At 37.1% G+C, this 27,317-nt stretch overlaps 2 protein-coding genes and 1 pseudogene across 9 annotated transcripts in view; 2 read left to right on the top strand and 1 right to left on the bottom strand.

Annotated features, from left to right (window-relative positions):
- LOC145241491 (deoxyhypusine synthase-like) overlaps positions 1-27,317 on the top strand; it is a 160,742-nt gene that overhangs the window by 4,805 nt on the left and 128,620 nt on the right. Inside the window, exon 1 of one of the 8 annotated variants that reach the window (XM_080104494.1) lies at positions 3,428-3,604. The exons of 2 other annotated variants lie outside the window; for them this stretch is intronic. The gene's annotated coding sequence lies outside the window, so the exon portion shown is untranslated. Of the gene's footprint in view, positions 1-3,427; positions 3,616-27,317 lie in introns of those variants that run through there. 5 more of the 8 variants (XM_080104495.1, XM_080104498.1, XM_080104501.1 and 2 more) reach the window with 5 other exon arrangements.
- LOC145241620 (uncharacterized) lies at positions 5,062-10,824 on the bottom strand. The gene is made up of 3 exons (XM_080104704.1): positions 9,184-10,824; positions 6,822-9,066; positions 5,062-5,783 (listed from the first exon to the last, which is right to left on the bottom strand). Exons 1-3 carry the CDS (start codon positions 10,822-10,824, stop codon positions 5,062-5,064), a joined length of 4,608 nt encoding a protein of 1,535 aa, XP_079960830.1.
- Positions 17,251-17,376, top strand: LOC145241751 (U2 spliceosomal RNA; annotated as a pseudogene).

Below are 27,317 nucleotides of genomic sequence, written 5' to 3'. Positions count from 1 at the left end.
TGCCAATACCTATCCGTTTTGCAATAGACAGCATCTCTTGAATATATGCGGAAGGACGGCCAGTTATAGTGTTAGTTGACATTAGTTTGTCGAGCAATTCCAGCTTGGTCCTTTCGTGGGACTCAATCAAGGAGCATTTTAGTTCCTCATATTTCCTGCCTTCTAAAATATTTATCGGTATTTTAGCTACCACCTCTGCAGGCAGGGATGATATGACAGCATAAAATTTGGTTGTTGACGCTGTTATGTTGCGCAGGTGGAATTGGGCTTCCAGCCATTTACTGCCGTTTCCATAAACTCAGGGGTTTTTAGGATTATTTGTTGAACACTGGATTCTTCCGTTTTCTTTCTCTCTTTTCTTTCTTTTTTTTTTAAAGTATATATATATATATATATATATATATATATGTATATATATGTATCCTCTCTTTTTCTTTTTTGTGTGTGTAGGCAAATAAGGAGGGGGGTAAAATATAGTATTGTTGTACTTACGTTGAAGGTTCTCTTTGAAACGTTTGTGACATGAAATTGAGTAGTCACTTGTATTTTCCTGAAGATTCCAAAGTGTGTTTCATTTCTTTTCAGTCCGAGTCCAGTTTATGTTGTTCATTTCTTAGTGCAAATTTCTTTTGATGAGGTACAGTGTTCTTTAGGCAGAGTCACCATTGTAATATTTGTTGTTATCTCGTTTGAATAAAACACAATACAAATACTAACTTGAAGGATTATTTTATTTTCTGTTAACACTGCGAACATGGTAAGATGACGTGAGTATAGCAGTCGTCAAAACACGTGTGTACTGGACGTCAACTCAGTGAACTCTGCCTCGTTCTCGTTGAAAAGGCACCAGCATGCTCTACTTGGATGGTAGCAGCAGGCTTGTAGGGGAGGAGTCAGTAAGCAGGGTGACTAGGTGTAAGGAAGGGTTAAGGAGAATTATCTTTTACACTGTAGGGAAGAGGAAGGTTTAATATAATGCTGAAGAGGATGGTAGTAGTCGTTTTGGTTTTGTGACCTAAATCTTTGGTCAGTACACATTATAGATTTTCTAATTATCTTGGATTAATACATTTGTCTTAATAATGACGCATAGATTGTTTTTTGGAAACAAAATCTACTTTTAGAGTTATGACTAAAATTAAATTTATCAATATTTTAGAGATATTTTAAGTTGATACCCCCAACCCTCTGAGTAAATTTGATATTGTGGCAACTGAAATAATTCTTCTTTAAGAATATGATAGACAAATAGGAACTTATGTATAAACTGTACCAATAAAAATGGCATGGAAAATTGGCACTAATAAAATGGTAAAATTGGTTGAATATGAAAAAAATAGCAGGAGTGAAAGATATAGATAAAAATCTCATGAGTTTATGAAAATCTTGGATGCAATGCATAAAGAACTGGTAAATTAAAAATAAATCATATCTATATTTAAAAGTAGATGTGGAGTCTCAGCTAATAACCAATTACCTTTCAATCATGCTGCCATCTTAGAAATCTGTTGATTATACTAGCATATTTATTCATTTTAAGTGTTTTCTTCACACTTCATGTGTAATACTAAATAGATTACAACTCCAAAGGATTAATTATGTCATAATCTTAAAAAAAAAAATTTATATCACCTATCAACATTTCTTTTATTGTAATCTGTCCCAGTCATGAATCAGTGCTTATGTTAAAGTGTAGTACCTGTTCTGATACTATACTTTATCTAGTCTGTCCTTGGTCAGTGAAAGAAATATTTTGTTAAACTCGAGCATATTTTTGCTATGGGAGATAAATTATGTGCTTTTTACTTTTTAAGGCGATTTCATCTGCTTTTATGATTTTGCCAGTCAGACTAAGAGATAGAAAAAGGTTAACTACCCTAAAAAGTTATGATGGCCCGAAAATGAAGGATCATTTTATGTTTAATTTATATGCGAAACTAATTAATTATAAAAATATTTATTTTCTCGATGTTCAAATATCTGATAATATTTGATTTTCTTAAATAAAATTTAAAAAAACCTACTTGATCGAGTTACGTGATTTTTCGAATATGATATTTTCCGGCATTGACAAGTACGTACATTATAAAGATTTTTATAGTAAAGAAGATTACTTGTGAACCATTTATAGACTTCTTGCACCCAATTATCAAGGTTACATTTGGGGCAAATACTTTGACCCCCCTCCCCCCTCACCAAATGGCCGTTAGCCGTGATATTTGATTTCAGACAAATTATACTTCCTGTGGAGTATTTTGTTTACTTCTCTTTCCCTGACTCTTTATCAACACTTCACGAACCTACTTCACATACATTACCTTTATTTATGTTTTTTTATAGGTAAATTTTTACCTTAGCTCCACCACCACGCTTTTCTTTAAAATGCCGACTTTTAGGGTTTCCAACTATGCTGAATAAGAAGACTTCCTTAAAATTTTGCAGATACAAGTAGTTTTCAAGATATAAAGACTTGTATTATGCACTTTAACTCAGTGACCGCCAGATTTGTATGCACATGCTAGGAACAAATCTAATTCTATCTGACCGACACTGCCATCCCCCAATTTGTTGTTGGTTTATAGTATTTTATTATAGGTTATCCTAACAACGATTATCAAGGTTAAATTTGGGGTAAATATTTTGACACCCCTCTCACCAAATGGGGTGTCTATTCTGAAAGCCGTTCTTAACATGGGAAGGTTGAGGGAGTCCATTCTGAAAGCCGTTCTTAACGTGAGGAGGTTCGGGGTTGGGCAACAATAACCATACTTTAATTTTTCACAGGACGAGGAATGCTTCCACCAGGCAACACCAGTTAATGGGCCTTGCTAGTATTTAAATAATTTAAGTTTATTAACTTGTAAAAAAAACACAATTTATCTTCTTTTGCAGAAGAAACTCTGGTTATTTACTTAAAATGCTATCCTGTTAGAAATGGGTAATCACCGTATGTTAAATTTATATGCGAGACTGATCTCTCACTCTGAATTCTAAAATAATTGTTTTACCCAAGTTTTTCAAGATATTCAAACGTAAAAAAAAGTAGATCTATTTGTTATTTTGGGGAGACAGGAGAACCCTAGAGTTCTCATCTATAAATTTACCAACTTTTCCTTAAATTATTTAATATTAAAATAGTACTAAATATTCTTTAACGTTTTCTTGTATAATGTTAAAAATATCTAAACTGTAGCATGTATTGTAATGAAATTATTTGCCTAAATATTAAAAATAAAAACCGTTTCCTATTAAATTAAAACTGAAAAATATGCTTTCAGTTTTAATTTCATAAGTAAAGTTTTTGCCAAGAAAACACGACAAAACTAATACAGAAAAAAACTTAAAAACTTCAATATAGTCAATTTTTCTTTAATTTTCAATTTGGCCTTTTTTGGCCTTTTTCTCTAAAAAATGTGGCTTCGTTTTAGAATTTGGCCTTTTTTGGCCTTTTTTTCCTGAAATATTTGGCTTCAAACATATCCTTGCCTTCCTCGAGTTGATCCGATCTGCGCAAGGAAATTTTTTTTTGTCCAACAGGCGGAAAAAAAACAAACCCTCATCCACTGAACCTCCGGATTCTTCAAAATTATTATTTTACGAACAGGTAAACTCCAGGTATTGTTCTGCATATTTTAAATTCTATTTTAGTTGGCCACAAATTTACTCTTCGATATGTAAATAATGCCTTGACGGTATTTACTGGCAAAAGAGAATGATTATTTCCACTGTCCCTAAAAAATATAGATATTAGTTCTGATAATGTTTGTAATGACTTGTGTAATTTATTAGTTTATAGCTATTATTAATGTTTTTATTTAAAAATTAAACTTAAACATTAAAGTTGTGCCTGACATTAACATGCAATGTTTATTTTATTATTGGAAAGTTTGGAAATTGATGTGTAACATTTTTTAAAAACATTTCTTTTCAAAAAAATTAAATCATTTATTTCTTAATATTTTTAAATTATTTCGGCAAGACTGTAGTTTAGGTGGAAAAATAATCTCTAACTCTTTGTTACATAAAAGGAACAAAACTCCCTAATCACCGTTATGTTACTATGCAACAATGTAAAAACAATGATATCGGTATTTCAGAAGTTAACAGTTTTAAATATAGCGAATTCTTAATAGGATGCTATAAAAAAGGTATAATCAAGGACCTAGGTCTGAGGCTAAGAAATTTATCCTAACACATCAATGACAACTGGCTGAGAGAGAAAGAGAAAAAGAACGTCTTACCTCTTGCAACAGATGCCGTCGGTTGCGACCTCAGGTATTAGTCCTTGTGGTCCCGTAATAATTCTTTATCAATACAATAATTGATTGAGAAAGAAAAAACAAAGGAACTACCAAGACGGTGTCCCAATTGTAAATAGGAGAAGAAGAAAAAAAAGAAAAGGAAAGAGAAGAAAAAGGAACAACTTCAGACACGGTGTGAACCGATTGTAAAGATGGGGGTAAAAATATAACACTCAAGCTAGTCAACCCATACAATTTTATAGAAGGTCTAGGATCACATGATTTATCCATTAGTATAAAAAACAATCACAAAGGGAAAGACGCTTTCGCATCCATCTCTCAAAACCCGAGGTCATTGAAGGTAGGAAAGATTTTCTTATACACTCCCGTCTCAAGAGAAAAAAAAAATAAAAATAAATGAATAAATAAATAGTAAACAGTGAAGTTGTCTGAGTACATTTTAATACAATAACTGTTAATTTTGGGTCCAAACACTCAAAATTCTAAATTTAGATTCCCGGGACATGGATCCAACTTGATAAATTGAACAAATCCAAGAAAAATAAGTTTTAAGGGGTCGAAACAAAAACCCCCCCAAAAAACTGAACCTTCAGCCAATCCCCGGTCCAAACATTCCAAACCAACATAAAGTGTATTCAGACATAGGGCAAGCTTCGTAATCGGTTTTTGTCAAAATTTGACTGCCAAGCCGGCTGAACTGCTAGTAAATAAATAAAAATAAAGGATAAAGAGAAAGGGAAGAGAAAAAAAAAAATGGGAGAGGTAAATAAATAATTACCTATTTTCTGAGAGTGGACTGTTAGTGAATTGAATGTAGGCAATTCCAACAGTACCAATTCTCACCCTCGGGGGGAACTTGCTGAATACCTACGCAGTTGAAATGGTACCATTGATTGCATTCATCACAGCATATCATTGGACTACCATTATCCGGTAGAACACATCCTGGGCAAATACATGCATGTTCAGCATCATTTAATAAATTATCCACCATCATATCATGGGATAATGAAGGATCCTGGTTGAGGCAACTTCCACACCGCCAACTCTCCTCTTCTGGTGGAGGTCGATATAGACCAACACAGGAAAAATGGTACCAGTCATCACAGCAGTCACAACATATCATGGCACTGCCATTGTCTGGTTCACCACAATCAGGGCAAATCCAACCAAGCTCTGTGCCCTCTTCAATAGGGTCTTCAAGTACAGATGTACAGCCATTCAGATTGTCATCAGCATTCCCCATCGAGGAATCAAGTCCATCAATGGGTTCTTGAATAGACGACTCCAAGGGATAGAGGTGCTTCAGGGAATGAACTTGCAAGGAGCCATCTCCTCGTTTTATCTGAGCAGATCTCACCAATCCGTCATCTCCTGTAAATAGACGTGTGACCCTACCCAATGCCCAAAATGGTCGAGGTTTGTTAGGGAGTTTGATTGTGACTACATCTCCCACACAAACAACTGGTGAAGTCCCTCCTTGTTGTCTTTGGGCATGCTCTCTTATACTAAGCAGATAATCTTCATACCAAATTTTCTTAAATCTTTTTAATGCATCATTCCTGCAATTTAAGGACTCTAAGAGTTGTTTCCGAGAGGGAGGTTCTAGTTGATAAATACCCTCCCCATCCATTCTCAAAATCAAACGAGGGTTTACTACAGGGCGTAAAAAGTGATTTGGACTTATTATTTCCAAACTTGAGTCAGATGAACTTCTGTAAGTCAAGGGACGGTCATTTATGGCATTTTGTACATCAGAAATAATTGTCAGGAGATCGAAATAATCATGACTAGCTCGTCCAATTAATTTATACAAGCAAGACTTGATGGTTTTAATCAGTCTTTCCCATACACCTCCATACCAAGGAGAGTGTACAGGGATCTTAACATGCTTGATTTGGCATGTCCCCAATTTCTCCCTGAATTCACTGGAAGCAATCACCTCATGAATCATGTCACATCCAGCCACAAATGACTTAGCATTGTCACTATAAATATGCGAAGGAATCCCATAAATATTTGAAAATCGAATCAAGGCCATTAGGAATGAGTGAACAGACATATCCTCAATCAGTTCTAGATGAACTGACCGTACCTCCAAACAAGTAAAGACCAGGATATACATCTTCACCCTCTCCCCACCTCTCAGAACCCACAGATGACCCGTATAGTCTACTCCTGTGTGCAAAAATGGTCTTATCATATTCACCCGATGTTTAGGTAAATCAGTCATTTTGGGGTAGGTAAATGGAATAGAGTTAAATTTCTGGCACAAGGAGCATCCTGATAAAATTCTCTTTACCGCCTGCCTACCCTGGGGTATCCAGTACCCAGATAACCTGACCTTATTCAAGGTAGCAGGAACACCCAGATGCTTACACTGGTGGTGACAGTCCAATATTATGAGATTAGAAAGATGGTGATCCTTAGCAATAAGCAAGGGATTAACTATTTCGTATTCATATACAGAGACCTTCCCAATTCTTCCCTTGGATCGAATTAATCCTTCCTTATCCAAAAAAAGGTTTAGACTTCCCACTCTCGGTGGTATTGACCTACCTGAAGGATTTTGTAAGTATTCTAATTCCTCCCAGAAGGATTGTCTCTGCATTACTTTAATCAAGTGTGTCCGAGCCATCTTACCAAAGTCGGAGTCTCTTTTCCTCAACCTATTAATAAACTTGAACACACATGTGGTGACATTTAATAGTTTAGACAATGAAGAATATCTATCATATTGCACAACTGGCTCCTCCTGGCTGTGCGAAACAGCACAAACCATCGAAGATACAATCTTTTTGCTTTCTGGGCTCAAACAATTCAAAGGATTTTCAGGCCAAGAAATCGGTTGGTCTCTTAGCCAAGACGGTCCAGAAACCCAATATTCCAAATTGGCCCTCAGTTTAGAGGTAGGAATACCCCTGGTGATAAGGTCAGCGGGATTCTGTGCAGTAGGCACATATTTAAACTGAATGGCCACACCAAATTTAGACATCAATTCAGCCTCCCATTGACTAATGTCCTTCAATCTATTCATGGCAAAAACATTCTTGCTATTAGTCCGCCTTGTGACCAACCAGGATAATACTATTTGTGAATCAACTGCAAGAAATATCTTTTTGAAACTTACATTAGAATAGGCCTTCAACAAAGTCGGAAGGCACTTGATGGCCAAGAAGGCCGATAAAAGCTCCAGAGTTGGTAAACTCTTCGATTTAAGAGGCGCCACCTTTGCCTTGGAAAAAACCAGAGATGAAACCTTCCCCTGGACTGCATATGCTGCAAATCCATATGCCCTTTTGGATGCATCACAAAACAGAAATAATTGAGCTTCCCTCCCTTCATCAAGGGTTTTTCTAGGGAAGGTAACAGAACCAAGTTCTGACAATTCATGAGCGATGACTGCCCATTTGGATTGAAGTTCACTTGGCACAATTTCATCCCACTCAAAACCTAATTTCCACAACTCACTAACAAGAGTACGTGCCTGTATAGATACCGGCAAACATAATGAGAGTGGATCGAATATCCTTGATGCTTCAGACAGTATATGCCTTTTAGTTGCTGCCTCAGGGTTACAATTATAGGAAGCAATATTGATGGTATCAGCAAGAGGATCGTAACGATAACCTAATACCTTCTCCCAAGGACAGCTGTGACTCACAAGAGTACCATCTCTCCTCATTAAATCGTGTAATTCTGTATGATTAGAATTGCAAGATTGGAGTATGAATCCTCCTTCTTGCAATCTTTCTACTGCTCGTGTATACAAGCCCGTTAACTCATCCAAGGAATTGCTTGTTTTAATCAGATTATCTACATAAAAATTAGACTGTAACATCCCAGTGCAATCATCCAAAGGATAACGCCCAGCATGAAATTTTAGTATGCAATTCAAGATGAATGGGCTTGCACTAAACCCAAATAAGATTGTTGTGTAACGATAACACATTAGCTTATTATTTTTTCGCAGAAAGAAACAAAATTTATTCTTATCAGATTCACTAGGTAATCGAATCATCAAGAATGCCTTCTTGATGTCTGCTAAAAATACATACCTATTTGTTCGGAAAAGCAGAGTTAAATCAAGCATGTCCCCTGTTAAGTTGATCCCAGGATAAGCAGCATCATTTAGAGAGACAGAGTTCTTAGTTTTAAAAGAACAGTTAAAAACTGGGCGAATTTTAGTTGTAGTTGTATGCTCGTCTTTGAACACAGGTCTATGTGGAACCCACACATAATGCTTGTATTCCTGAGGGGAGCATTCTAGGGGTTCAATTATCCCTTCTCTTTCTTGGTCTTCAAAAACCTTAATATACTCCTCATATAAGCCCTTCTTCTTTAAATTGAATACTACTCTGTCCAGCACCTTAAGTGCTATATGATGGTTAGATTGAACCTGAGATAACTTGTCCTTATGCCAAGGCAATTTAACCAAATAATGACCATCTTTATAAACTATGTTTTGCATGAATTCTTCCATCTTTTGATTGTCATAGTCAGAAACCGATTCTATGTCAGGCAGTCCCAAGGATTCTAGACTAAACATCCATTCCAAGCCCCGATCCACAGTGCTTCCTTCAAAAATGTCGGCAAATGGATCCACATAGGTCGGAACAGGATTCACAATACTATTAACCAAAGAATCGTTACAATAGTACTGCCTGTCAATTTCATAGCTCAAGGCTCCCGGAGTTATAGCAATCTTACTGATTTGGTTCTCATGTAAAAAATGTTTTGTATTTCCTATGGGGATAATGCCAGCGGATGTCTGCCAAGCCGCACCATTCATGCATCGTGTTATCTTCATGGGACGCATATATTGAATCAAATCAATTCCCATGAGACCCCACAATTGTACACTGCCACTCTCTATCTCTGCAGCAAAGGTATAATTCAGTTTTCTTAGGTTTTCCCAAACCAGAGGAAGGTCTGGTACTTTGTGAGACAGATTCAATTCGCAATCAATTAGAATAGGTAGTTGGGGGGCTACTCCCGGCAAGACCTCTACAACTGCAGTTAACTGCTTGAAAATGCGGCGTTTTCTCCCCACAAAGGTCACAACGTCCATGGCCACCTCCTCCCATGAGTCTGGATCGCACTTCAGGTGCTGAAGAACCCTTTCAGAGAAATATGACCTCTGACTGCCCGAGTCAATAAGGCAATTCAGATAAACTGAGGAGGCTCCCTTTTTAATTGTGATGTTGACCATTGGCAGTAGGTTTTGAATGTCCCCAAGTTTTGTATTTATGCTAGTATTTATTTCTGTTTCCTCTAGTACAAATTGAGGACACATAGAAGCATAATGCCTCCGAGACTTACAATACCTGCAAGGGAATCTAAATCCCTTGACTCCTGGACAGGCTTTCTGATCATGGCTGGCAACTGTGCAGAACTCACATAATCCAAGTTGCCTACAGCGTTGCAGGCGCTCATTGTATGAGGGATAGGTAGTACACTGAGAACTAGTGTGTCCATTTCTTGCACAAAAATTGCAATAAGGAATCTTGTCTTCCAAGTCTAGGTCTGCGTGAAAACTTTGTAATGCAGAATTTTTAGGTGGGCTTCTCGTCCAAACAGCATTTGACCTTGGCTTAAACCGTGGAATCAGTTCTGTCTTAGGAGTTGAAATAGGTTTAATCCGGAGTAATGCTTTAATAACTTCGTGACTATACTGCAGTATGCAGTTCAAGCCAGGATATGGTGTGCTAGAGCCTCTAATGAGCTCTGCCTTTATCTCATCAGGGATCTTATCAAATAGGATATGAGCCACCAGACATCCACTTCCGGAGTCCTCAACTAAAAAATCATAACCATAGTCTGAATCTAACTCACCAAGTTCATACTGAACCTGGGAAAGATATTCCTTTAGTTGTTCATAAGACTTGTCCACCTTAGGTGTAGACTGCACTATTCTTTTAAAAATTTCTTCCCTAATGGCTTCTCTGTCCCAGTATTCCTCCTTTAAAATATTTATGGCCACATCATAATTATGGTCATTTTCTGACAGGTGATGGATCAGATGAAATGGCCGACCTATCACATATGCCTTAAGGCATATGAGTTTTTCCTTCTTTGAGCTCACTCCAGATGTGCAAAACTCAAAACGGGTTAGGAAATCCCGCAGGGCAAATTTATTGGTTTTATCAACGCCAGTAAATGTTGGACATGTTATTTTAGGCTTCGCTAATTCAATGCCAGATTGAGCTGGGGAAGGCAGAGTGGGAGGAGTTGAGGTTAGTAAAGGGGAATGGATCTCTGGAACCGGTAAGGAAGCATCTAACTGCGACAATAATTTATTCACCCTGGTTTTGTAAGTGAAACTGTCTGTCAAACAGCTCCTCATCTCAATCGATGGTGTCTCCTTCATTATTTTCTTGTCAATATGCAATAACTCTTGGAGCCACTGGAGAATGTCTCGTTTATGAAGTTCTAATACATCTCTCTCAAGAGGTTCAAGTCCACTAAGATTTTCTAGTGTTAAGTCTATCATCGTACGAGTGACTCTCTGATCTTCCAGTAAGGATGACCGTGATGATTGTTCAACTTGTAAGGAATTCATTTTAATATAAAAAACAGTATCTGTTGCAATGTATAGCGAATTCTTAATAGGATGCTATAAAAAAGGTATAATCAAGGACCTAGGTCTGAGGCTAAGAAATTTATCCTAACACATCAATGACAACTGGCTGAGAGAGAAAGAGAAAAAGAACGTCTTACCTCTTGCAACAGATGCCGTCGGTTGCGACCTCAGGTATTAGTCCTTGTGGTCCCGTAATAATTCTTTATCAATACAATAATTGATTGAGAAAGAAAAAACAAAGGAACTACCAAGACGGTGTCCCAATTGTAAATAGGAGAAGAAGAAAAAAAAGAAAAGGAAAGAGAAGAAAAAGGAACAACTTCAGACACGGTGTGAACCGATTGTAAAGATGGGGGTAAAAATATAACACTCAAGCTAGTCAACCCATACAATTTTATAGAAGGTCTAGGGTCACATGATTTATCCATTAGTATAAAAAACAATCACAAAGGGAAAGACGCTTTCGCATCCATCTCTCAAAACCCGAGGTCATTGAAGGTAGGAAAGATTTTCTTATATAAATAAGCAGAACTTCTTAAAATAAAAATAAATAAACAATCTGAAAACAACCTTCGGGTTTGTATTACTGTACACATAGATTCGAAAAAGTGGTCAATAAACAAATATATAACAAATAAATATTATCAAAGGCAAGATAAGTTACTTTTCTACCTAACTGGATACATTTTTTGTGTTTTTATTCAATGTAACATGTTTATTCAGCTCGAAAAACATGCAGTGTTTACCGATGTATTGGAAAATTCAAAATGGCGCCCGAGTCTCTCTTTAATACGGTAAGTTCAGGAAAAGATGTTATAAATAATAAACGAGACAAAATACTATTAGAAATTCGCTATGTTATCGTGACATAAGTTGACATATATTCGGTGTTTTTTAAATAGTATTTTGTCTCGTTTATTATTTATAACACCTTTTCCCAAACTTACCATGTTAAAGAGAATGTCGGGCGCCATTTTGAATTTTCGAATACATCGGTAAACATGTTACATTGAATAAAAACACAAAAAATGTATCCAGTTTGGTAGAAAAGTAACTTATCTTGCCTTTGATAAGATTTATTTGTTATATATTTGTTTATTGACAACTTTTTCGAATCTGTGTGTAACAGTAATACAAACCCCAACCTTCTTTAAAAAAAAAAAAAAGGAATAAACACAATATATACAGAACTTTAAAAAAATTTCAACTATTTAAAAGAAATAAACCATTTTGATACTCCTGCACTTATTGATCCGTGCTGAAATAATAACGTTATTTAAAAACCATTCTTAACATGGGGAGGGTGTTTTGTACCTATTTTGTACGTTAACCTTACAATTGAATACCCCCCCCCCCCTAAAACTTTAATTAAAATTATGAAACCCTAGGCCTTGGAACTAATTTAGGTAAAATCCATTGAAAGCGGTCGGTGGTTCTATGTGAAAATAAAGCTGTGTACGCATTATAAATGTTTCTTTTCTGTGTCTTACGTTATACATTAGGGGTCATTTTGAGTTAAAAGTTTATTTACTGCACTCATCTGGACTAGAGAAAATCATGATTTAAATGTGTGTGTCTCGTCTAAATAACTAACGATAATTCTGTGATATGGCCGACCAGACGGGTGATCAAAAAGTCAGATCAAGCGTACCGGAAAACGAAATGAGATCAAATTGACAATTTGCCTTTTTTTTTTTTTTTTTTTTTTTTTTTTTTTTTTTTTTTTTTTTTTGCTTGAACTTTGCGCTTATCAGATTAATTTGTTATGTTTTATTTTCTTGGATAATTTTTTTTTTGCCCGTATTTTTTTTTTTTTTTTTTTTTTTTTTTTGCCCGTTTTTTTTTTCTTGAATAAAAAAATAACTCGACTGTTTTTTATTCAAACGTAAATAAAATTCAATTTCGATTTGGCTCATTTCGTTTTCCGGTACGCGGTACGCTCGATCTGACCTTTTGATCACCCGTCTGGTCGGCCATATCAGAATTATCGTTAGTTATTTAGACGAGACGCACACATTTAAATCATGATTTTCTCTAGTCCAGATGGGTGCAGTAAATAAACTTTTAACTCGAAATGACCCCTAATGTACTAATGTATAACGTAAGACACAGAAAAGAAACATTTATAATGCGTACACAGACACAGCTTTATTAACCACCTTGCCATTTCACCGCCTTCGGTAGTGTTTTTCTTACATGATACGTTCGCGTGCGAACGGGCGTCAAATCACATCGCGTAGGAATCTTTCAAATAAGAAAGTTAAAAAAAAAAATTAAAAAAAATTTTTTTTTTTTTTTTTTTTAAATTTATCAAAAAAATAAAGTTTTCACAGGCGGTTTACAAAAACATAATCGCCAAACATTTTTATGTTCCTATTTACAATGCCTCCCCACGGGACAGTTAGACACCAGGGTCGTTTTATTTTATTTATTTTATTTTTTTAGGCTTTAAACATCGCCCCCTCCCCAATGTAAACAGAATTTTTGTGAAATGGTAAATGTTGGCACATTACTTACGGAAAAACGGTTAATTAGACTGCAGAAGCACCTGTTGATGGAATACCCCCTAAAAAGAACGAAAAACACTCGGGAAAACTTTTTAGATCAATTAAATTTAAATTAGATTTAGACAAGCCCGTTCCACAGCAGACATCCTCACCGTGATCTCTGAACGTATATACCAATCACTGGACAAAGCGGGGGAAGGCAGAGCGGTAGCTCTAGATATATCTAAGGCTTTTGACAGGGTATGGCATGAGGGTCTCCTCAGGAAGATTAGATCTTACGGTATCACTGGTAGAATACTTAACATAATTAAATCCTTCTTAGATAAGAGAAAAATCCAGGTAGTCCTCGACGGTCGCACATCTAAACAATATGATATAAATGCGGGAGTGCCCCAGGGTTCTATCCTTGGACCTCTATTGTTCCTGATATTCATAAATGACCTCCCCGACAACATTGCCTCTGAGATGGGTATATATGCTGATGACACTACACTCTATGGCAGACACGACAGGAAGACGAATGAACACATTTCTAAAGAAATGGCAGAAACACTAGAGGAAGACCTCCAATCTGTAGTGGAATGGGGACAAAAGTGGTTGGTCGCGTTCAATGCTGCCAAGACTAAACTAGTTTCATTCAATAATTACAAGAAACCCTCTCTACCACCAATAGCAATGGCCAACGACCCTTTATCTGAGAGTCCATCTTTCAAACTCCTTGGCAAACATGAGTTGGAACAATTACATTGAAGGCATTGCCAGGGCCGCTGCAAGAAAGGTAGGCTCTCTCTACCGTGCTAGAAAACTACTAACACCCGAAAGTATCCTGTACCTCTATAAGGCCACCATTCGCCCATGTATGGAGTATTGCTGCCACATCTGGGCTGGTGCATCTGCTACTGGTCTCTCGCTCCTTGACAGGGTTCAAAAGAGAGTCGCAAATCTGATAGGCCCTGAACTGGCATCTAAGCTTCAGCCTCTGTCCCATCGACGAAATGTTGCATCCCTCTGCCTGTTCTACAAGTATTTTAGTGGTGAATGCTCTGATGAACTGCAATCACTTGTGCCCCCACGACGCGAGCACCCTCGACAAACCTGACAGGCTACTAGATCCCACCCCCACACTGTAGAGGTCCCTAGATGTAAAAGATCTTTTTACTCCAATAGTTTCTTCCCCAGAACCGCAAGACTCTGGAATTCCATTCCAGGTCCCTGCTTCCCCAACAGTACTGACGTGCAGAAGTTCAAGTGTAACGTGAACCGACACCTTGCTGCCCAAATCCCTACATAGTACCCCAGTAGTTGTTGCCCCTGATAGTAGCCCCCTACACCAAAGTGGCAATTTGCCTTGTTTGGGGTGAAAATGTAATAAAAAAAAAAAAAAAGCATTAAAAAAAAAACGTAAGACAAAAAAAACTTTATTTTAAATGACCGCTTAAAGATTCCTACGCGAAGACACTCCATTACGGCACTACGCCCGTTCGCACGCGAACGTATCATGTAAGAAAAACACTACCGAAGGCGGTGAAATGGCACAAAATAGTCCAAAGGTTTAAGGGTTCATACCATGCAAACGGTAAATTTGCGGCGGGTTTGATTATCAGATTCGTTGTCAACGACCTCGAATATCCCTTTAAAAAAAAAAAAAAAAACAAATTAGAGTGGTCGGTGTTCTGTTGTAGCGTAAGGTAACATTTACCAAAAAAACAAAACTTTAATTAAGTTGGAAATACGATTTAAAAAAAATAGCGCGGATCAGTAAGTGCATTAGCACCTTTATTGATTTTAAACAACTTTTTTTACACTTCTACACTATCGGAACAAAATTTCGGAATCGTACAAAACACGAAAACAATGGTATCTACGTTTTCTTCGTATTTTTAAGATACCCCAAAATTACGAAAATCGATAAGGTGGAAAGTTATTTATTAAAAAAATAAAAATAGAATTTCAAGAAAACGATTGTATTAGCTCATATAAGACATAGGAAAGTTCAAAAAGGAGGTAATTTTCTGTTTCGATTTTTTTAAAATGGCTGCAATTTTTTACCTGCTTACACGATTACAGTTGTTTTGTTTATGAATTTAGTAATATTCAGGTAATTTCGACTGCCTAATTTGGAAACATTGTAATTTATTAGGATTGGCAAAAAAAAAAAAAAAAATCAGTAGAAACCATTGTTTTTTTTTCTCTGAAAACTTCATTTATCGACTACAAATTTTTATTCTGATAGTGTAGAAGCGTCCCTTATTTTTTTTTTTTTTGAGTTTGAAACAATATAAATAGAACTTTTTTTTATAATTTTAAACAATATAAACCTTTTTTTTTTTTAATTTAATTTTCACCAATATAAACCTTTTTTTTTTTTTGGTATTATTATACAAACACCGTGACAGCGAAGTAGTAAAAACAGACGTAGTATTCTGTTACGTTTCGGTGTGCTGAACACGAATCTGAAAACTGGGTTAGGGTTAGGGTTATTATTAATAATTCGCTGTCACGGTATTTGTATAAATTTACCTTTTTTTTTTGTATTTTGTTTAATTTTTAACAACATAAATAGAACTTTGATGCTTATGTATTTTTGGTACCGCGCTATTAAAGTTTTTTTTTTTTTTTTTTTTCTGGTTAAATTCAAGTTTCACGATATCTTTTTTATTTTTATTAAATTGTTAGGTGAAACAAAGAATCCTTACAAAACACCTCTCCCTCCCTATGTTAAGAATTGCTTTCGAAATAATAACGTTATTATAGCATGGTACCATAAATACATAAGTACCAAACTTTTTATAATTTTACATGGTAAATTTTTACTTGGTTTCCATCTTAAAATTTTCCTTTAAAATTACAACTTTGATAGGCTTTCGGATATGCTGAAACCGAATATTGCATTTAAATTTTCCGCAAATAAGTAGTTTTATGAATATTGAGCAATATAATTTTTTATTTATTTGTTAAAAGTGGTGGGCATAGTTTTTAACTTTTAATTTTACACAAAAGAAGTAGATTTTTAGTCGCGTGCAAGCGACTCTAGAAGTTACTCGGTCGGTTTGTCCGTAACACTTTTGTGCTTGGCCTTTTTGGTTAAGATTAAAGGTCTGTTGTTAATAGATGCTATTCTTAGCTTTTTAAGCTTTTCTTGGCCACGGTGCCCCGGAAAACAGTAGGTGATCTAACTTTGTAGATTGGCTCAGGGAGGAACCTTACTAACAATGCACTAGGCAATTTTATTTTTTGTATATTTTTTCTAGATTCCCCACTCCCCAACACGAACTGTTTCTCTTCCAAATACAAGAACTTTTTATTTTCCAATGAATTGAACTTTTTTTCACACGCACATACAGATAAAAAAAAAAAAGAATTTACACACACACACACACAGAAATTGTACATATATCCTTCTTTGCAAAAACGCTGGGGTTTTGATTAGTTAGTTTAAAGTCCACAGAGTGAATGAGGTATTGTGGTAAATGTTGCCAGTCAAGAGTAAAGTCGCCAAAGACTCAATTTTCACTTTAGTAACAAAGACCCTGCAACACTCCCCCTCCCAGATCTTATAGGGCCTTGTGCCTAAATTTGTTTTCTAAACTTGAATTTTACTTTTAATTTATTTTAATTTTACATTGAATTATTTTGATTGTAATTTTCATTTTAACGAAATAAATTATATATGAAGATCAGAATGTAGTATCTGCCGGAACAGATACTGCAAGCAAAGACCATATGTGGGAGCAACCTCACATATAAGACCTTGGTCAATGTAGGGGCGACCCTTCATACCAATTGTCACTATCCAGTTCCCCTACTCCCCGGGGAGTTGGTCCCCATTTCCCCTTCACTCCTCACATTAAAAATCGGCCTTGTGTCTAATTTGCTCGGTGGGGGAGCAAATAAATACAGCTTTTCTTGGCCTTTTGGCCAAGATCAAAGTGTAGTATCTGTTCTTACTACATGCTGTACTTATTGTGATATAAAGTGGGGGATCACTTTTCTCTATTAATTTAATGTAAAATGATCACCCACTTTACAACCAGTCAGTCATTCTCCAGATCATTCAAGTTGTTTTCGAAGGATTCCAGTTATTTTTTAAGCATTCAAGTCCTTAAGGTCATTCAATTCAACCTGAAGTTCATTAAAGTGATTCTAAGTCATTTACTTTTTATTTATTTAAGTCATTTCAGCCCATTTTTCGGTCATTTTAGTTTATCTTTAAGAATTTCATGTCAATCCTACATTCATGCATTCATTCATTACACGAGAGCACACGACTAATGGCTATCAGCTTTGTTATTTTTATAATTTTGAAAGAAATATTGTTCACAAACGTTTTTCAATTTTAATTTTTAACAAACAATTGTACAGTCACACACACACACTTTTCTCAAAACAACAAGTAAAAATAACATGTTTGGCGGGCGTAGTTGAAAGCAGGTCATGTGACACAACCAGCCAATGAAAAAATTAAGAAATAATCTTTTTTTACGGATTTCCAAAGGCAAAAATATTAGCAGGAGCGGTCCCTTTCTGGAGTCGGTCAAAAATATATAAATAGCTGTTTCTCTCCCTCTCAGCTCACTTCGAGACACTATGAGAGCATGTTTCCCTTGTTCACAACCTCACCGCCGCCAACATCGTAAAGCATCACACGCATACGCTGTTTCATTATCTTTGCATGCGGATTCCCATTAATGAAAACAACACAACACATACACTTGGTTTACTGGCATCTTATTTTATTCTCGCGCAGTTATCTACCATACAAGTCTGTCACCGCCAAGGGACGTTACTCTAGAGGTGTAACCTGAGATTAGTTCCTCATGCAACATCTTCTCCCTTTTAAGAACAAAAACAAAGAAAAAAGATCTGCTAACAAAGACACAAAATAACTAAAATACAAAAACAAAACAATGTTTTGTCCTTGTGACCTAGGCCTTCACTGAGCTGACTACCCTCCGGCCTAACAGGGATTATTCTGCCCTTTTCACTTGGACTCAATTAGTTCGTATAGTCTTTGAATCTAGCCATATTCCTTACTAGTCTCCCTGAACGTTTCATCCTCATTTCTTCAGTATTTTGGTTTGCTTGGGGATGGTGTCGCCGGCATCATTACTTCTCTTCTATTACTTTCGAGCCGAGGTGTTTGCGAATTACAAACCCCTTCTGTACTTAGCAGTTCAGTTATTGGTGCCTCCTCGCTAGGCCTTTGGTATGACTGAGGGATCAATGATGGTGATGGGAGTGCTTCTGCTGTTTTTTTAAAATCCACCCTATTACGTCGGAGCAACTCCCCATCAACTTTGACATGGTATAACCTCTCATCCAGTCTCTGCCACACAACTGCCTTCTTTCACTCTTGCTGACCTTTTATGTGTGGTTTAATACGTACCACATCTCCATGTTGCACTGGCTGAAGTGGTTTTACTTTCCGGTTGAAAGAATGTTTTTGCTTTCTGCTGTCCCACTTAACTGTTTTGCTTAGATTTTTGTGTAGTTCTGGTCTGAGTAGGTCCTCTCTGATTGGAAGAATTGTCTCTGTTCTTCTTGACATTAGTTTCTGTGCAGGTGATAAGTGACCCTTGGCTGGCGTATTCCTGTGATCCAGCATCACTAGGTATGGATCAGCCTTATCTTCCATTGATTCCCAGAAAAGGTTCTTTGCCATCTTTACAGCAGATTCTACTTTTTCATTTGCCTTGCTATTGTAAGGACTAATGGGTGTATGTGCAAACCACCACTTTCTTGCAAAGGTGGAGAATTCTTGACTACTAAACTGTGGTCCATTATCAGTGACCACCTGATCTGGTATCCCATGTCGTGCAGAATGGTGCTTAAGCTTAGTGATCACCGTTCTAGCTTGTGTAGTCGGGAGATGGTCAATTTCCCAGAAATTACTCATATAATCAACGGTGCAGAGATAGTTCCTATCTGCAAAGCTAAAGAGATCTACTCCTACTTTTGCCCAGGGTCTCTCCGGAATTTCATGAACCATTAAAGGTTCTGCAGGAGTGGCTACCTCATATTTCCTGCACGTTGGGCATTTTGAGACAAAGTCTCTGATGTCACTATTCATATTTGGCCAGTACAAGCATTCTCTTGCTCTTCTGCAGCATCCTTCGACCCCTAGGTGTGTGGAATGCAATTTTTCTTTTAACACTGCTCGCTGTGTTGTTGGTACTACTACTCGGTTTCCTCTGAATATTAATCCATCTTGTACCGTCATTTCATTCCGCATGCTGAAATATGGTCTCACCACTGGGTCAAGATGAACTTTGTCTTCTGGCCATTCTTCCACAATTACTTGCTGTAACATCTGTATATATCTGTCTTCTTTTGTGGCTGAGCGCAATTCGAGCAACCTTCCCTCTGTCACTGGAATATATTCTGTTTCCTGGGCATCATCATCATCATCGATACATTCATTGCTCACTCCATAAATGTATGCCCTTGATAATGTGTCTGATAGGAACATCTTCTTACCAGGATGGTATAGAACAATCACATTGTAAACTTGCAACCGCATTAAAATATTTTGCAGTCGCTTTGGGCATTTCCCCAATTCTTTTTTCATTATTGCTTCAATGGTTTATGATCAGTCAGTACTGTAACCTGTTGACCAAATGTGTATTGGTGAAACTGATCACAGGCAATAGTTCTTTCTCAATCTATACATATCGGGTTTCTGTGTCTGTAAGTGCTTGGCTAATATATGCTATGGGTTGACCTTCTTGTAGCAATGCAGCTCCCATTCCTTTCTCACTTGCATCACATTGAACGACCAATGGTTTTTTGGGGTCATAGTATCTCAATACTGGTGCTTCACTCACCAACTTTTTTGATTTTCTCAAAAGTTTCTTCATGGATCTGAGACCACGTCCATGGCACATCCACCTTTGTTAAGTTGCGAATTAGAGCCATCATGTCAGAGATGTGGGGCAGAAACTTTGCCAAATAATTCACGAATCCTCCCAATCGTTGCACTCCCTTAATATCTGTTGGCCGTGGTATATCTTTTATGGCTTTTATTTTCTCAGGATCTGGAAGTAAACCCTCACTGGTTATCCTGTGACCCAGGAATGATACAGAGGTTTGCCGTAAATTCATTTTCTCAGCATTCATTTGCATCCCACGATCACAACATCTTTGCAACAGCCTTCTAAGTTTTTTATCATGGTCCTCTGTTGCTTCTTCCATTGTTTTACCAATCCCGACCACCAGAAGATCGTCTGCTTTGTTGATGATTCCTTTCAAATCGGCCACATTGTTATATAGTTCTCTTTAAAATATTTTTGGGGCTGGAGCAATTCCAAATGATAAAACCGAAACCGACCATATGGAGTGTCAAAAGTGGTCAAGCGATTGCTGGCTTCATCTAACTTCAGGTGCCCAAATCCATCCCTTAGATCAAGAGTTGAGAAAACCTTGCTATCAGCAAGTTCTGGGAGGAGATCGTCCAGTACCGGTAACTAGAAATGCTCCCGTTTAAGAGCCTTATTTAATGGTCTGGGGTCAATACATATCCGTAACTTTCCATTTTTTTTTGGATTACCGGTGATAAGGCACTTACCCATGGTGTTGGCTCATTCACTGGTTCGATTACCTTCTTTTTGACCAGTCTTTCTAATTCGGCTTTCACTTTTACCTTGATAGTATTCTTCGAGCCGCTGCAACATATGGTGTTATGTTGGAGTTCACCTCCAGATGAACCTCTCCAGATAACGTACCTAATTCTTCCTGGAATACATCCTGAAATTCGGATATGATGCTCTCCGGGTGCTGGCTGCTGTCTTTTTGAGATATGTTTGCAACCCTCTTAAATTTGTCATTGTTCACACTAATGAGTGCCATTTGCTGGATGGCATTCGCTCCAAATAGTGGATGGAAGTCTTCCTTTACAATGACAAACTTCACTGCATACTTGAGTCCGGTTTTTGGGTTTATCATTTTTATCCGACGTTATCCTAACGGTTTCATTTGTGACCCGTTCCACATGACAAGGGTCTTATTGGACTGCTCAAGTGTTTTTCCCGCCACATGTTTCTCGTTCAGGATGTTCACTGAGGCTCCACTATCTAGCTGAAAAACAACCAGCTTTCCTTTGACTTTCACTTCAGATCTGATGGAATTGATTCCTTCTTTCGTGCTCACTGTCCACGTGTCCATAGTCTGAACCATCACTATTGCTATCGCTATTATCTTGTTTTCCAACAAACCGAATATTTTTTCCTGATTTGCATCTTTTTGCAAAGTGGTGCTTTCCATTGCATTTGAAACACGTCTTCCCAAAAGCTGGACAAAACTCTTTTCAGAGTTCATGTCGCAATGCACACACCCTACACCCTCTGTTACTTTCTGTGGTTGTTGGCCTTCCCTTAGGTTTCAAGTTCACTCTGTTAACTACCTATGGTCTCAGAATTCTAGACTGTAGCGTTGCATTTTCCAATAGTTTGCATCTATGCATCTCTGTAAGTCCAACTGTCTCATTTTAAGCAGTTCCGCTTTGGTGTGGGGATTGTGTACTCCAAGAATTATCTGGTCTCGTAGTATGGAAGAGACACAATTCTCACAGAAATTGCATGTCTTTATCAACGTACGGAGTGCCGTGATAAATGCTTCCACTGTTTCACCTTCTCACTGTTTTCTTGTGTGGAAGATATATCGTTCGTATGTCTTATTAACTTCTCCAATGGCATACTTATCGAACACTTGGAGAATTTCATTGGGTGTTCTGTCTTCTTCCGGAGTCAGAAATTGAAACCCATAATATATTTTTAACTCTTCGTCTCCAATTGTATGCAGCAATATCGCTGTTTGGTATGATACTGGCTGTCTCGCAAGATACGTGATGATACCATAGTTATTCCATCTTAATTTAAACAGCTTCCAGTTCGCTGAGAGATTATTTTCCATACATAAGGGTTGTGGGAGTCGTATCCCCGCCACTGGTCTATTTATCTCTTTCATGTTAAGTTCGGACACTTTTTTTTTTTTTCAATATAATCTTGTGTTTTACGGCCAATTAAATTGGTTTAAACTTCTTTTTTCATATTATTTAAACGCAAATAGATCACAATGACCAGATAAAGCAAAACAAACTTTTTTTTTTTGTGTGTGTGTGTGTGTGTGTGTGTGTGTGTGTGTGTGTGTGTGTGCAATGTAACACAATAAATCAAACATTACTTATCTTTGTTTATTTTCTTTTCTTACAATACATTTTCCATTTTGTATCCTTCCTTGGAACTCTGTTTATCCGACCGCTGCCAACATGTTTCATTATCTTTGCATGCGGATTCCCATTAATTAAAACAACACAATGCGTACACTTGGTTTACTGGCATCTTATTTTATTCTCACACCATTATCCACAATAAAAGTCTGTCACCGCCAAGAGACGTTACTCTAGTGGTGTAACCTGAGATTAGTTCCTCATGCAACATACGCCATGCGGACACAAAAACTACTTGTGCACACATGCATTCATCCCGCACATTTTCTAAAGTTAATTGATCCTTCGCAGGACTTTCATCTAACATTTCTAGTTACAATGACGTCAAACGGACTCTCACCTGTTGGACCTTTTGTGATCACCTTGTTGTTGTTCAAAAAATAAATGCTGTGCATTTAAATCAGAAGGAGGTGTAATTTGTTACATTCTTTTTTTTTTTTATTATTTGTTTGGGGCGAGACAATTTAATCTCACTTAAATTTCTGACCCCACTACAAAATTGGTGACGCCTGACTGTGAAATGAAACGCACACTTCCTTCAACAACCCACAGTTCCACATCACGCTATTTTCCCATTTAAATACACTGACTCCTTGACAACGTAAAAACCAGACACCGGCAATTTAAAGGCACCCAAATCACTTCTGGGACCAAATCAAACGAAACAAGAGCATGGATCCATCACATTCAGAAATATCTCAAGCCACCCTATTGTTAAACATCCCGGCATTCAACCCAACCAACATTAAGTCCTGGTTCATCCAAATCCAAGCGTTGACACGAAGTGGATAACGTCACAAAGGACAAGACATACTTACCTGGTCGAGAAATTACGTACTGACATCTTGGAGGAGGTAATTGATTTACTCAAGACCATACCAGAGGAAAAACCTTACGACCGGCTGAAGGAAGCAATTCTTAAACACTGGTTTATCGAGCGAGTCGATGTTACGCAACTTATTTACTCAAGTCGAGCTTGGAGACTGCACTCCATCACAGTTGCTACGTCACATGCGAGCCCTTTTAGGAGATAACAAGATGTCGGAAAATATCATGAGGAGTTTGTGGCTGGATAAACTACCAGCATCAACAGTGCAAATCCTTGCACCAACGGCGCAAGAAACGGAGCCTGACAAACTTGCACAAATAGAGGACCAAATTCACTAAAACCTCCGGATGCGCCGAGTAAACTCATTAGAGCAACAGTCTGCGCAACAAAAAGGCGAAGAGTTAGCCGAGCTAAAATCCATGGTCGAGCAGCTTTCCCAACAATTACAAAATTTACTGAAGGCAGATTGCCAGCGCACACAGCACAACAGGTCGTCCTGTAGACGGAGTATCAGCCGAAGTCGGAGCATGGAACGCAACAGAGCGGGTGGACACTGTTTTTACCACAACAAATTTGGCAGTAACGCGCAACGCTACACCCACCCTTGTTATTTCAGTAACAGAATGAAGCAGGGAAATGAGGATTCCAGCCAGTAAAGACAACGACTGTCGCTGGACCCTCTGTAAAAGGTTGTCTATTCTATATCCGTGACAGCACCCATGGATATAATTTTCTAATAGACACTGGCGCCGAGATAAGCGTAATCCCACCACTGACCAGTCAGAAGATTACGACTCGAACGTATCACTTGCAAGCAGCAAACGGTACCAAGATATCCACATTCGGGTATAAATCACTGACCATCAACATTGGCTTGAGGCAAACTTTCATGTGGATTTTTACCATAGCTGACGTAATGACGCCCATAATAGGAACGAATTTCCTGGCAAAATTCAACTTGTCTGTGGACATGACCAACCATACATTAACAGACAACCAAACGAAATTAGTGGTCAGAGGAGTCTTCACTGAATACCAGTCAACAGGTATCAGCTCAGCCCTACCTGAGGACCCATTTATCTGTCGATTACTACGAAAATATCTGCAGCTGTCTCAGCCATTCTGAGACATGGACACGGTCAAGCATAGTGCTAAGCACTACATTAAAACGACCGGACAACCAGTCCACGCCACCCCCAGACGTTTAAAACCGGATAAATAGCGAAGGAGGAATTTCAGCACATGCTACAACAGGAATTATCTGACCTTCAAAAAGTGTATGGTCTTCTCCTTTACATGTGGTGCAAAAATCGGACGGTACATCCTGGCGATTTCAGAAGACTGAATGCACAAACTGCACCGGACAGATATCCGATTCCTCACATCCACGATTTTGCAATCTGATTACAGAACACAGCAACATTTTCGAAGTTGGATCTAGTAATGCATACTACCAAATTCCTATAGCAGAGGAGGATATCCACAAAACAACCTTGACCACAGCCATTTGAACTTTATGAATTCAGACTTCGAAACCCTAGTCATCCAATGTTTAATTGACGAGGTTTTCAGAGGATTGCCATTCATATTTGCATACGTGGATGACGTCCTAATTGCTAGTAAAAACCTTGATGAACAGAAACTGCACCTGGATCAAGCTTTGCTGAGATTATCTTACTACGGCCTGAAAGTAAACATTCAGAAATGCATCTTCGGCCAATCAAAAGTCAACTTCCTCACACGCTTGACAAGGGAGGAATATCACCACTACCGAAAAAGTGAATGCCATCGCTAATTTTCCACAGTCCACATCTGTTCGACAAGTCTGTCGATTTATAGGGATAATCAACTATTACAGGCGATTCTTACCCATTAGATGGACCAGCTTTAGCAGCTTTTACTCAAGCGAAGAAAGCTCTAGCAAATTTCACAAAGCTGACTTACATAAATGACAAGCAAGATACCAGACTCACACTTGAGTCTGGTATCTTCCTTGTCATTTATGTAAGTCAGCTTTGTGAAATTTGCTAGAGCTTTCTTCGCTTGAGTAAAAGCTGCTAAAGCTGGTCCATCTAATGTTAACTGTTGGTTCTTGGTTTTGTTCTGCAACAGCGATGTTAGTGGCGAAAGAATTTCAGAGCAGTTGTGAAATTTAAGACTTAGTTACTAATTAGCTTTTTTTACAATTTTTGTTTAATTAATGTAGTAAAAGTTGAGATATTTTGCTAGTCCTAATTAAAATTATAATTCATGTATTTATTTTTCTTTCAATGTATTTCATATAAATTTTAATTGGATTTTTTATAAAAATAGTGAAATTTCAAAGTCAGTGTTGTGAAAAATGCTATGAAAATGAAGGATTTCTCAGCATTTTTCCACACGATTTCTAAAATTAAATGCTCAATTTTCTGTTCAAGATAGAAATCTAATTTTTGGTATCTGTTCTTATCACATCAAATCCCAACTATCATCACCAGTGCCATGTTGATTTTCTGAAAAAAGTTGCAAATCAACCTGCCCTACTGAAGCAACCGCTTACAGAACCTACTGTTGTACAGAACGCCGACGCGACTACAAAAATGGAAAGAAAGCATTTTTAGGAATATGTTACATCTTGAAAAAAAAAAGAAAGTTTTTTTTCTTTTTTTTTCTTTTTCAATCTGGGGGGGGAGTATTTGTACAGTCACACACACACTTTTCTCAAAACAACAAGTAAAAATAACATGTTTGGCGGGTGTAGTTGAAAGCAGGTCATGTGACACAACCAGCCATAATGAAAAAATTAAGAAATAATCTTTTTTACGGATTTCCAAAAACGAAAATATCAGCAGAAGCGGTCCCTTTCTGGAGCCAGCCAAAAACGTATAAAATAACCGTCTACGGAGGCATTTCAGCTTTCTCTCCCTCTCAGATGACTTTGAGACATGACAAGAGCATGTTTCTCTTGTTCACAACCTCTAATGGAAGAGTTGTGGAGACGGCGTGAGAAAGGACACACATTTCCACAAATTATTAAAAGCATAAGACAACAATACACTTTAAGAAATGTTTAATTTTCAAAGTTGTTTTATTTTGTATAAATTTATATTTTGTTACGTGGTTCATTACTTCAGATTTTATTTTGTTCGTTTTTCTGTTAAGACAATAATACACTTTCTAAAAATTGTTTTATTTTTCTGTTAAATAAATAGTTATAAATATATAAAAATGTATATTTTGTTCATTTACTTTATTTAATCAAGTGCTTACTTCCAATATTAAAATTATGCAAAATAATGTTAAAAACCCACCAAATATATGTCAACCTATGTCACGGTAACATATATTGAGGCAGTTTTTAACCATATTTTGTTTAGTTTTTTTATTTATAACTCCTTTTCCCAAACTTAAAGAGAGTCGGCCGCCATTTTAAATTTTCCAATACATCGGTAAATGTATGTTTTTCGAGCTGAATAAACATGTTATATTAAATAAAAACATTCAAAACATATCCAGTTAGATAGAAAAGTAACTTATCTTGCCTTTGATAACATTTATTTGTTATATATTTGTTTTTTGACAACTTTTTTGAATCTGTGTACAGTAATACAAACCCTATTCGTGATTTGACAGTGTAAAATACTGATGTGACCCTTCTAGAGTTGTCGAACTTTGCCGGGACCTAACTGCAAGACTAGGTGTGTCAGAATTTTTTTGGAATTTTTGACACCCCTAACACAAAACTGCGAATAAAATATAAAAAACTTATAATTTCTCTTTTTAAAGTGGGTTGTTTATTTTCTTTATGGAATATACTTCCAAAATAAACTATTAAAGTTGTTTAAAAAATAATAGAAATATTTTTTATTTTTAAAAAAGTATTTACAAAGTGCCTGCGCGCGTTCATGCAGCCATTTTTTTTTTTTTTTTTTTT

The sequence above is a fragment of the Euprymna scolopes genome, chromosome 20, assembly GCF_053919585.1.
Source record: "Euprymna scolopes isolate OS-2025 chromosome 20, ASM5391958v1, whole genome shotgun sequence".
Lineage (NCBI taxonomy): Eukaryota > Metazoa > Mollusca > Cephalopoda > Sepiida > Sepiolidae > Euprymna > Euprymna scolopes.
This window is presented reverse-complemented; position numbering and strand designations above follow the sequence as displayed.

Bases quoted from the DNA above. Each gene is read 5' to 3' on its own strand.
- LOC145241620 (XM_080104704.1), bottom strand. From the start codon at position 10,824: ATGAATTCCTTACAAGTTGAACAATCATCACGGTCATCCTTACTGGAA. The intron at 9,067-9,183 runs GTTTGGGAAAAC...CGTCCCATGAAG, and splicing joins AAGTACCAGACCTTCCTCTG to ATAACACGATGCATGAATGG. The intron at 5,784-6,821 runs GTAGGTCAATAC...TTTGGTATGAAG, and splicing joins ATACTTACAAAATCCTTCAG to ATTATCTGCTTAGTATAAGA.